The sequence below is a fragment of the Ailuropoda melanoleuca genome, chromosome 15, assembly GCF_002007445.2.
Source record: "Ailuropoda melanoleuca isolate Jingjing chromosome 15, ASM200744v2, whole genome shotgun sequence".
Taxonomy (NCBI): domain Eukaryota; kingdom Metazoa; phylum Chordata; class Mammalia; order Carnivora; family Ursidae; genus Ailuropoda; species Ailuropoda melanoleuca.
Genome location: NC_048232.1, coordinates 33195514 through 33207972, shown reverse-complemented (window position 1 = coordinate 33207972; position 12459 = coordinate 33195514). Strand labels below are relative to the sequence as shown.

The window sequence follows — 12459 nt, the reverse complement described above, 5'->3', positions numbered from 1 at the left end:
AGCACTCAACCGACTGAGCCACCCAGGTGCCCCAAACCAACGAAACTTTTTAAAGTGTAACTAAAATCAAAAGCCTTGTTCTCCCAGAAGCAGAAGGAAAATGAAGAAATAAGGTACCAATGTGGGAAAGATTCAGATTCTTAAGAAATGAACCTTAGAGATCACTTAGAGTCTAGATTCTAGATTAATGGTATTCAGCACTGGTCTGAAGGCCTGTGCTGGGTCACGAACTGTTACTGGTTAGCGGTAAGTTTAAAAAAAAATTTTTTTTGCTTTTAGAAGCTTTTATAGCAGTTTATCATCACTGCTACATCCAAATGTGTGATTGTTTTCTCATAATTGGTTTTTATTGGTTTTTTTTTTACAAACGTATCAGTCCATCTGTCTGGAATATTATAAAAAAACGGCAGCTCCATCAGTCTGGCTAATTAAAAATATATTGATCTGTGAAATTCGGAAATCTGAGAAGCATTGATTCTGTCTAATCTTGTCTAATCCTTCACCCAATGTCTAACACTTATGGAGTGCTTGCTAGCTGCCAAGCACTATTGTAAATGCTTTACAAATATTCACTGATTAAATCATCCTAATAACCGTATGGTATAGGTACTGTTGCCTTATCCCCATTTCATGGGTAACTGAGGCACAGAGATGTTAAGTTAGTCATCCAAGGTCACACAGCTGTAAGTCGTAAAGCTAAAATTTGAACCCAAGTGACTTTAGAAGCGGCCAGGTTATGCTTTTAATGGGTGATTTACCTACTATGTTTCTCAGTAAAGGGTGCTGTTGGTTTGTTGAGTAAGATAGTTCTCCACACAGCATCCCTGCTTGCCTGACCTACTCACTGAGTGCTCCACCTGCCCAGTCATTGTATTGGGGGGGAAAAAAAGCTCCCCTCTCCATTTTCAAATTCTCCCTTGGTTGAAAGCCTTCCAGTGATGCCTAGCATATTCCCTTGATTGTTAAGTTCTTTCTTCTATAGGGATCTGCTTTCTGACTTCTCCTGGTTGATCTTGACTTCAAAGCCAGTGAAGTCTCCTTTCAGTGCCCATCTATTTGTGCACTGATCTGCATATAGGATTTCAGGAGCCTTCCTTTTCCTGCTTGTTCTCCTTGGATCAGCATGTCATTATGGTTCTTAAAATAAGAATCAGATAAAGAATCATTTAATGTAGATTGTTTTTCAGTTACCATAACCTAGAATTACTTTGGTAGCAAATCATACTGTTAACCCTCTTTCTACTTGTAATCATCTAAAATCCTGAGGTCTTTATTCTTTGAGTTACTGTTGAGTCAGATCTTGCTCTTCTGGTTTTTGAACAATTTAAGTTTTGAATATAAATGTAATACTTTATAGGGATACCTAGTCCTTCCAAATTGACTCTTCTTTTTGTCTCATTGTTCTCTCTGAAGAGCTCCGCCTCTTGCCCTCCCTGCCCCTTAGTTCTGTCAGTAATCCGTCAAGTCTTCCTTCCTCCTCCTTTTGTCTGCAGAGTTGATAAGCACACCTGTTATATGTTTAGTCAAGTTACTGATTTAAAACTCTTCCACGGAACTTGATAGCTTGCCATTAGATATTTTTTCCATTTTGACGTAGATCCTTTAATTGATTCATTGTGGACATTAAACTAGCTAAGGCGTCTACCTAATTCTTCAGTGGTGAGGCTTATATGCACGGGAATAATAAATTGCAGTAAAGGATCTGGGATAATAGTAAGAAGAATCTTTATAGATATTAGGTTTTCTACTTAGAGATTCATTTTTTCTATGTGTTAGCTGGTACAGTAATGGGGGGGCAGGCGCCTCCCCCCCAGAAATACCTAGGGATTTGTAATAATAAATAGTTGCATGAATAGGTAAGAATTCTGTTAAAGTAGGACATTTATTCTTCACCATCTGTTAGCTTGCATATTGAATATCATTAGAGAGAAGTGGGCCAACTTTGTGAATCTGGAGGCTTGGTGGGTTTAAGAGCAATAGTTTGAGATTGAACTTTTCTTTTTTTCTTGTGAGAACTTTTTATTTTTTAAATCAACCAGGTTCATTCTGTTAACTAAGGAAAAGCTTTATTCTTTTTCCTCAGCTTGCTGAACTAAAGCAGGAATGTCTTGCTCGTGGTTTGGAGACCAAGGGAATAAAACAAGATCTCATCAATAGGCTCCAGGCATATCTTGAAGAGCATGGTGAGTGTTTTATAGAGGCAGAGGGATGTGAGTGAAGGGATTAATTTTTCGGCTCTGCGTATGGAAGACTTCTCCTTTTCCTTTAGGTTGTTGGTGATGTAAGCTCTTAATTAACTCTGTCAAGAAAACTCTTGATCATCCAAAACAGTGGTTATAAAGCAAAGAAATACACCCCTCCCCCCCTTTTTTAAGACATTAAATTTTATGTCAGCAAATTGTTTGAAAGGAAGTATGCTAAAACAAGTATCATTTGACTGAGAATTGGAAGATTTGGATTCTGATTTCCCTTATTCCAGAAATTTACTCAGTAACTTTGAATAATCACTGTTTACATGACTAGGTATCTCTTTTGATCTATGAAATGAGACAAATGTTGCCACTCTTGAAATTCATAAACCTAAGGAATCTCTGGTCCCTTCTAACTCTGACATTCTGTAATTCCATCTTTAAAAACAAACAAAACCAGCTTTATTTAAGGCATATTATCATCCAGGTTGTACAAGTCCCTGTTATAATTGTTATTTATTTCCTTTTATACCCATTCCTTTTACCCCAGCTCCCTTAGGCAGCTCTTCTAATGTGCTTGATATGTATTTTTTGTCTTTGTCCTTGTAAACCGTCTAGTGTTGTTTGATATACAGTATTTTTATATAATTGGCAGTGAGGCCATAGCCTTACTTTACTTCTCACTTTTTTTTCTCTAAGTACCGTGTTTTTTTTAAGATATATTCATATTTGTGTGGCCTGTGGCTGTGTAGTCATCCAGTATATTGATTCGAATTCGCATAGTATTCTATCATGTATGGAATCCACCACATTTTACTTAATTCACCTGGTGACAAACACCTATATTGCCTCCTAGACTACTTCTTTCATGTTCCTGTATAATTCTGTGTGAGTGTCTTTCTGGGATATATACCCACAAGTGAGATTGCTAATTAGTATCTGTTCGTAAAGGTATACTTGATATGATTAAGCACTGCCAAATTGTTTTCCAGAATTGCTCTATAAATCTACACTCTCATCATCAGTGGATGAGGGTTCTTGTATCTCCTCCACACACCTAAACTTGGCGCTATCCTATCAAATGGCTTAATTTTTTCTAATCTTTTGGTTCAATTTAATTCCTCTAATTATTAAAAAGTTCAAACATTTCTTGTGCTCATGGTTCTTAGGGTTTCTCCTTTGCCGTCTTTTTAGTGGGGTTCCCCTTAATTCACTTTTTAGTTCGTAGACATTTATTTTATATTCCTAGTAACTGTTCCCCGTTGGTTCTAGACACGAATACCTTCTTCATCATTTGTTTCTTTTTCGGTGGTGTCCTTAGTTTTTGAAAATCTATAATTCTTCATATATTACTTTTGCTTCAGGGGTGTTTGGGGGTTTTTGTTTGTTTGTTTTAGAAATCCTTCCTCACCACTAAATCTTAAAGATACTCTCCCACGTTACTTTTTATTAATGTTATAGTTTGACCTCGTTACAGTTTTTCAGTCCAGCTGGAGTTCAACTTTATAGTAATGTTAGGTAGAGAATACAGTTTTATCATCTCCATGTGGAGCAGATCTTATGAACATCAGTTCTGCCTTCCATTATTGAATTTTATTTTGGGAAAGCAAAATGATTATAATTTTAGCCTAAGTACAGTGATCAAGATGGTTTTTTAGCAGGGCTTGACCTGAATATTTTAATATTCTTTAGCTGAAGAGGAGGCAAATGAAGAAGATGTACTGGGAGATGAAACAGAGGTGAGTTGGAGAGAGTAAGGTTAGTCACTGGCCTGGCAACGTGCCGCTACCTTGGCCACATTGCTTAATGTCAATTATTAGAGGGCTTAAATGCTAACTTGTTAGGGGAGCATAGAGGGGGAATGAAGGTTCTGAAAAACTGGTTCATTTTTGAGTTCTCGTATTCTTTTATTGATGGGTATTTACTGTTGATTTTTATTAACCATTGTTTAATTTGGTTTTAGGAAGAAGAACCAAAACCCATAGAACTGCCTGTCAAAGAGGAAGAACCCCCTGAGAAAACTCTTGATGTGTAACTATCCCTATTTTTATGATCTGAGTACAGGGCAGATAGTTCTGGGTTTTGGAGGGGTTTAGTCTTTCACTCTGTTTACCTCTTACATATTCCATTGGTTTTTTCACTTCTCGTTAGATCATACATTTTCAGAAGAGTCTCCTTCATTTCAAGTATATGGTCCCAGTGAAGCAAGGTATTTTGTCTCTGCGTTATGTAATAGATAATTAGGACCAGGAGACTTTAAGCCCAGATAGAGTTTAGTTCTAGCCTTTGTTGTAGCACCATAATAGATGATTCTTCTTCTGTATAGAGAATCATCTAGATTTCTCTATGTAAGAGAATCATCTAGATTCTCTGTGTATAAGGAATTTTGTAAGGGAGGAGGGTGCTGAGCAGAGATGATGTCTCTTAGGTAACACTATATTCTCTCTTCTTTTTTGATTTACAGTGGAGGAAGGGGAGAACAAAGTACTAGAGTGGAAAGTGGACCTTGATTTATTTAAACTATCCCACAGGGTTGATCATAAACAAAAACAAAAGGTTGATCATAACATCATTTTTGGGGGCTCTCAAGTCTAGCACATTAGTAACAATTGAATCCTTTTTAACGTTTTTGTTCCTCATAGCTGTATTTATGTGTTAAAAAAGACAATATATGTGCTAGTGAAAAGTCAAGCACTGCATAGAGGAGTATATAAATTGAAAATTATGTACCCCTTGTCTCCACCCCTCATCTGACTTCCCAGAGGTTTTCAATATATTCTTTTAGAATGTTACATGGGGAGTTTGTGTATATACAGATATATATACACACTAAGCATATTATGGGTTTCTTGATTTTTCTCAGATCTTTTTGTATCATACAGTAATGTTTTTATTTTAATGTTTGTTATATAAAGATGGGATTCTAAGTGTTTTACATGTATTCTCGTTAATCCTCACATCAACCATATGAAATGGGGTAATTATTTTTGTAAGTGGTAGGTCTTTTTTTTAGCTTGTTATTATGGGAAATTGCAAGTATATACACAAGTTACAAGAAAAGTATAGTAGACCCCTATATACCTACCAGATTTAGTAGTTAACAACTTAGAACCTTATTCTTTCTAGCACCTAATAGTACTCCATTCTATGGATGAACAGTAATTTCACCAGTCTCTTGTTGATGGACATTTAAATAATTCATAATAGCAAAAAATGCAGTGCTGCATGTCTTTATGCAACTATTTTTATACTTATGCAAGTATGTCAGTATGATAAATTCCCTGCAGTGATTTGCTGCATCACAGAGGATGTACATTTAATGTTTCATTAGATTTTATCTAATAATACTGCTGTTTTTTAGGACGGGGAGGGAGGGGTAAAGGGGGAGAGAGAATCTTTTTTTTTTTTTTCCTTTTTTTTAATTTTATTATATTATGTTAATCACCATACAGTACATCCCCAGATTCCGATGTAAAGTTTGATGCTTCATTAGTTGCGTATAACACCCAGTGCACCATGCAATACGTGCCCTCCTTACTACCCATCACCAGTCTATCCCATTCCCCCACCCCCTCCCCTCTGAAGTCTTCAGTTTGTTTCTCATAGTCCATAGTCTCTCATGTTTCATTCCCCCTTCTGATTACCCCCCTTTTCTTTATCCCTTTCTTCCCCTACCGATCCTCCTAGTTCTTATGTTCCATAGATGAGAGAAATCATATGATAATTGTCTTTCTCTGCTTGACTTATTTCACTTAGCATTATCTCCTCCAGTGCCGTCCATGTTGCAGCAAATGTTGAGAATTCGTTCTTTCTGATAGCTGAGTAATATTCCATTGTATATATGGACCACAGCTTCTTAATCCAGTCATCTGTTGAAGGGCATCTCGGCTCCTTCCATGATTTGGCTATTGTGGACAATGCAGCTATGAACATTGGGGTGCATATGGCCCTTCTCTTTACTACGTCTGTATCTTTGGGGTAAACACCCAGTAGTGCAATGGCTGGGTCATAGGGTAGTTCAATTTTTAACTTTTTAAGGGACCTCCACACTGTTTTCCAGAGTGGCTGTACCAACTTGCATTCCCACCAACAATGTAGGAGGGATCCCCTTTCTCCACATCCTCTCCAACAATTGTTGTTTCTTGCCTTGTCTATCTTTGCCATTCTAACTGGCGTAAGGTGGTATCTCAGTGTGGTTTTGATTTGAATTTCCCTGATGGCTAATGATTTTGAACATTTTTTCATGTGTCTGTTAGCCATTTGTATGTCTTCATTGGAAAAGTGTCTGTTCATATCTTCTGCCCATTTTATGATTTGTTTATTTGTTTCTCGTGTATTGAGTTTGAGAAGTTCTTTGTAGATCTTGGATACCAGTCCTTTATCTGTGGTGTCCTTTGCAAATATATTCTCCCATTCCGTGGGCTGTCTCTTAGTTTTTTTGACTGTTTCCTTGGCTGTGCAGAAGCTCTTTATCCTGATAAAGTCCCATAAGTTCATTTTATCTTTTATTTCTCTTGCCTTTGGAGATGTGTCGTGAAAAAGGTTGCTCTGGCCGATGTCATAGAAGTTGTTGCCTATGTTCTCCTCTAGAATTTTGATGGATTCCTGTCTCACATTGAGGTCTTTCATCCATTTGGAGTTTATTTTTGTGTATGGTGTGAGAGAGTGGTCAAGTTTCATTCTTTTGCATGTAGCTGTCCAATTTTCCCAGCACCATTTATTGAAGAGACTGTCTTTTTTCCACCGGATGTTTTTTCCTGCTTTATCAAAGATTAGTTGCCCAAAGAGCCGAGGGTCCATTTCTGGGTTCTCTATTCTGTTCCATTGGTCGATGTGTCTGTTTTTGTGCCAGTACCATGCTGTCTTTGTGATCACAGCTTTGTAGTACAGCTCGAAATCCGGCATTGTGATGCCCCCAGCTTTGTTTTTCCTTTTCAACAGTTCCTTGGAGATTCGGGGCCTTTTCTGGTTCCATACAAATTTAAGGACTATTTGTTCCAGTTCTTTGAAAAATGTCCTCGGTATTTTGATCGGGATAGCATTGAAAGTGTAGATTGCTCTGGGTAGTATGGACATTTTAACTATGTTAATTCTTCCAATCCATGAGCATGGAATATTTTTCCATCTTTTTATGTCTTCCTCAATATCTTTCAAAAGTGATCTATAGTTTCTAGCATATAGGTCCTTTACGTCTCTGGTTAAGTTAATTCCAAGGTAACGTATGGTTTTTGGTGTTATTGTAAATGGGATGGATTCCCTAATTTCTCTTTCTTCAGTCTCGTTATTCGTGTATAGAAATGCAACTGATTTCTGGGCATTGATTTTGTATCCTGCCACCTTACTGAATTGTTCTATAACTTCTAATAGTTTGGGAGTGGATTCCTTTGGGTTTTCCATATAGAGTATCATGTCATCTGCAAAGAGAGACAGTTTGACTTCTTCTTTGCCGATTTGGATACCTTTGATCCCTTTTTGTCTTCTGATTGCTGTTGCAAGGACTTCTAGTACTATGTTGAATAATAGTGGCGAGAGTGGGCATCCTTGTCGTGTTCCTGATCTTAAGGGAAAGGCTTCCAGCTTTTAGGGGGGGAGAGAATCTTAAGCAGCCTCCGCACGCAGTGCAGAGCCTGATGCAGCCTGGAACCAAACTGTTCCTTTGATCGCTTTCGATCTCACAACTCTGAGATCATGACCTGAGCTGAAATCAAATTAAGAGTTGGATGCTTAACTGACCGAGCCACCTAGGCGCCCCAATGATACTGTTTTTTAAAGCCATCTAGTTTTCTTCCATCATAGGAGGTTTATGTTTAGATATAATACCTTAAAGAAATGGCTAAGAACACCTTTAAAGTAGTGATGTTTTGGGGACCTCTGGAGCAAGAAGGAAGATGAGGCGAATACAGTGATAATTGGCTTGTGTGGGTTAACAATGAAGTTTGAAAAATTTATAGAAGTTCATTATCAGGGGCACCTGGGTGGCACAGCGGTTAAGCGTCTGCCTTCGGCTCAGGGCGTGATCCCGGCGTTATGGGATCGAGACCCACATCGGGCTCTTCTGCTATGAGCCTGCTTCTTCCTCTCCCACTCCCCCTGCTTGTGTTCCCTCTCTCGCTGGCTGTCTCTATCTCTGTCAAATAAATAAAATCTTTAAAAAAAAAAAAAAAAGAAGTTCATTATCATTAGAATATGTAAAATGTGTAATTCTCATATAAGAGCGCTTAAATTTTATTAATGAACTTTTTTTTTTAAGATTTTATTTATTTCTTTGACAGACAGCGAGAGAGGGAACACAAGCAGAGGGAGTGGGAGAGGGAGAAGCAGGCTTCCCGCTGAGCAGGAAGCCTCATGCAGGGCTCGATCCCAGGGCCCTGGGATCATGACCTGAGCCGAAGGCAGCGGCTTAATGACTGAGCCACCCAGGCACCCCATATTAATGAATTTCTAAACAAGGAAATTGAAAATGTGTGAGTTGGGAGGGTGATTTTGCTCTTTAGAGTAATAGTAGTGGTTAGACTACAGTATGTTCAGAAAGGTTCTGGGTCCCTGTAGTTTGGAGAATGTATCATATGTGACTATGGGTAGGAGAGAAATTTCTCAGCAAAGAGAATATATTTCCCATGAGTTCCAGAATGTGATGTGTATTTATTGCTTGAGCTTAATTGTGCCTGAGGGAGCTGGAACACAGAAAGAAGCGTCCTTTCTGGGATTCCCTTTCTGCCATGAGGTATACTACAGTGATTATGCTTCAGGATGGGGATGTGAAGAAAGTCATTAGCTTGGGGTTGGTGGAGAACACTGTTGTCTTAATGGCATTGGACATCAAGTAAAACATTAAACTTCAGCGTCCCTTTCTGTCTGAACAAGACAGAGAGAGGGTTGGGGAATTATGGATGACCAGGAAATGAGAATTCAGGAATTTCTTTGAGAACATTCAAGGCTAGGGGCGCCTGGTTGGCTCAGTCGTTAAGCGTCTGCCTTCAGTTCAGGTCATAATCCCAGGGTCCTGGAATCAAGCCCTGCATCAGGCTCCCTCAGCGGGAAGGTAGCTTCTCCCTCTCCCACTCCCCCTGCTTGTGTTCCCTCTCTCGCTGTCTCTCTCTGTCAAATAAACAAAAATCTTTAAAAAAATAAATATATATATATATTTTTTCAAGGCTAATTTAGGTACTTCAAACATTCAAAAGGAGATCCCCTTCATCTTTGACTTGAGGTTCTCCAGAAATATGCTACTGTTTCTCGTTTGGTCCCTCCCATACCCCTACCCCTAACCAGGGCAGTTAAATACTGTAGGATGTAGTTATGGTCAGCAGGGGGCACCCATTGCTTATCTGCCAGTCCAGGGACCTCCAACAAAAGGATGGAGAGAGTAAGTTCCTGTTCCCAGAATTGCTTCCTCTGAAAATGCCATTAAACCATTACTACCTTTCAGGGCATCAAATGGGAAAAGTGTCCGGAATATTGGAACAAAGGCTGCCTATGTCTCTAAATTAGGGACCTTAATGAGACTGGTTATGACCCACAGTTTTATGGGAGTTGTTTGGTGGAAGGTTAATGCCCTTCCATTTATCCTGGGTACTTCCGAACTTTGTCTCCCGCCCCGATGGTCCCCCTCTTTTGTTTTCTCTTAAACCTTTTGACTAGTAACTTAACCATGTTTTCCTAATTCAAACTCCCTTTAGCCTTTTTTCTTCCCACTCCCTTTGGCATTTTTATTTGTCTCACTTTGACTGTTCCAGCTGGAGCTATAGGCCCCATGGGAGAAATAAGGGATTTGTAAAAGAAGGAAACCAGAGCTTGTAGAGCACTCGTTAATTGTTGTGATGAAAATTGAGAGCTGCCATTTAAATGAGGGTTGGAGGAATAGTCTTTAGTCCAGAAGTAAATGTAAGGTTCCTGAAAGTAAAAGAAATGGTTTCCGTTGTCCTTTGAGTGTTTCCTTCCAGCCCAATATATTTAACCAGCCTTCTTTCCTAATTACTTTTTTTATAGTTTAGCAAAGTAGGTTAGTCTACTATTTGAATTCTTATCAGTAGATGGTAGTTCAAGGAACTGAAGTTCTTTTTTTTTTTTTAAAGATTTTATTTATTCATTCGACAGAGATAGAGACAGCCAGCGAGAGAGGGAACACAAGCAGGGGGAGTGGGAGAGGAAGAAGCAGGCTCACAGCGGAGGAGCCTGATGTGGGGCTCGATCCCACAACGCCGGGATCACGCCCCGAGCCGAAGGCAGACGCCTAACCGCTGTGCCACCCAGGCGCCCCCAAGGAACTGAAGTTCTAATGGGCTTCATATTTTTTTGGATTAAGGGGTAATGGAGAGATATGGGACAGAGAACATGATTGAGGTGCATTCTTATACAGTCTAAAGTTTTGGGTTAGAATATCAAGTTTTCTGGTTTTAAAAAAATTTCTTTCTTCTTTTCCAGGGCAGCAGAGAAGAAAGTGGTAAAAATTACATCTGAGATACCACAGACTGAGGTAGGTATTCTGCTCCCTAGTAGAAGAGCAGTCTCTCTCTGTTTCTTACCTTTTATTCTGCCTGTATAATCACTAAAAAATTGACTTACAGGCAGAAAGTAAGTATTGACAGATTTTAGTATTGATATATTTTTCTACCACCTTCATTTGGGAAAATATTTGGACTGGCATAGTCACCTTTGAAGCCGTAGTCTTTCTGTATATAGTCCTTGGGCCTTGGTGGTAACTCTCTTTAAGATGTTTACAAACTAGATTATAGTTTGGGAGGATAGTACCTTGGAAGAGATGAAAAATAATAAGGGAAGATGTCACTACTTGATAGCTGGTAAGACTGAAATTTGTCTGGATTCTGTGTCAAGATCTCTGAACGTCTTCAACTGAGATCTGTGTGGGGGTTTTTTGTACCTTTTAAGTAGTGATGACATAAGGACAATGCTGCTTCATTTCTAGCCGAAAGAGTACCACTAGTGTTGGAACCAAGCTGTTCCTTTGATCCCTTTTCAAAGGTCAACCAAACACAGCTTTTGTCTTCTTGGCTTCGTGCAGAATGTAGGTTTTATTTTATTCCTTTCCTTTTGTTTCTGAGGACATGGGTGTAATAATAGTCTTTTGTGTTTGCTTTCTGGAAAGGGCTGTCGAGTTAAGCTCTGGGTGGATACAACCTGATATCTTCTAGGATTGTCAGTATTCTTGGTTTAGACCTTATGAAATGTACTCCTGATGTTCTAAAGATACACATTTCTAAGCAACTTTTCTCCTTAGGAAATTGAAATTAATTTTTCTCTTTCCCTTCTTTTGTTTTTTTATCACCTAGAGAATGCAGAAGAGAGCTGAACGATTCAATGTACCCGTGAGCTTGGAGAGTAAGAAAGCTGCCCGGGCAGCAAGGTGAGTGTCCCAGCCTTTTGGATCTGAGACAGTGATAGTATGAAGGTGGCGGGATATGATCCTAGGTTTTAAATATAATTGTTGATTTTAAGTAGAATAGAGTCCTTGCTGAAAAGAAACACTTTCTTGGCTCTGTTCAGAACTTCTCTGCTGGTTTGGTTGTAGTAGCTGTAGATGGGGTCTCATCAAAAAGGGTTTTTGTAATAGGTAAAAGTCAGGAACTGACTGTTACTCCCAGTTTTGGTAAGGCTTCCTTTTAGCTTATTCTCTGGTCTCTTGGTGAGAAAAAGAGTAAGCTGAACCTCTTTCATGGGGTTGTTAGAATTAGCTAATGATTGCAAGTCTTGAGATCACAAGCAAGAAGTGCCATATGTACACTTGACACGGAGACAGACAACCAGGAGTGTGAACAGCTTCCTAAAATTTAGCTTGTTTATCTTTCTACAGATTTGGAATTTCTTCAGGTCCATCAAAAGGTAAGAATACAGAGACTTCTAAAGAAAAAGTTATGTTTATATTTTAACTTCTCTGTCACAACAGATTTCATTTCTCCAAATTAAGGTAAACTTGTTAGCTTTAGAAGCCTATAAGAGGTTATAACATTCACCTTTTTGCTTTAGGTAAAACCATACTTAAGCCTTCCTGGGGAATTTAGAGAAGGTGCTGAAGTTATGAGAGAATAGGAGGAAGTGCCGACATTTGTTGTCCTCTTCTTGGACATCTTTAGAGAAGTTTCTAGTACCTTGTCTATTTATTTTAGTGTCTCAAGTCAGCATGTAATTATGTTCTTGCCCTGTGTCATACTGCCTAGTTTAAGTGGTGAAAGAGAAAAGAGAGTATCTTTTACCTCAACAATCTTAACTTCTAGGAATATACAAGGAAATATGTTGGATATGCTTAAAGACC

At 38.7% G+C, this 12459-nt stretch overlaps 1 protein-coding gene across 3 annotated transcripts in view; it reads left to right on the top strand.

Moving 5' to 3' along the window:
• SARNP (SAP domain containing ribonucleoprotein) overlaps positions 1–12459 on the top strand; it is a 52230-nt gene that overhangs the window by 6342 nt on the left and 33429 nt on the right. For all 3 annotated transcript variants that reach the window (XR_004620752.1, XM_019793130.2, XM_002930318.4), the window contains exons 2-7: positions 2084–2183; positions 3882–3928; positions 4153–4220; positions 10614–10665; positions 11480–11553; positions 12001–12029. Coding sequence is in view for 2 of the 3 variants with exons in the window: in XM_019793130.2 (XP_019648689.1) it covers positions 2084–2183; positions 3882–3928; positions 4153–4220; positions 10614–10665; positions 11480–11553; positions 12001–12029 (370 nt within the window). In the remaining variant the exon portion in view is untranslated. The remainder of the gene's footprint in view (positions 1–2083; positions 2184–3881; positions 3929–4152; positions 4221–10613; positions 10666–11479; positions 11554–12000; positions 12030–12459) is intronic.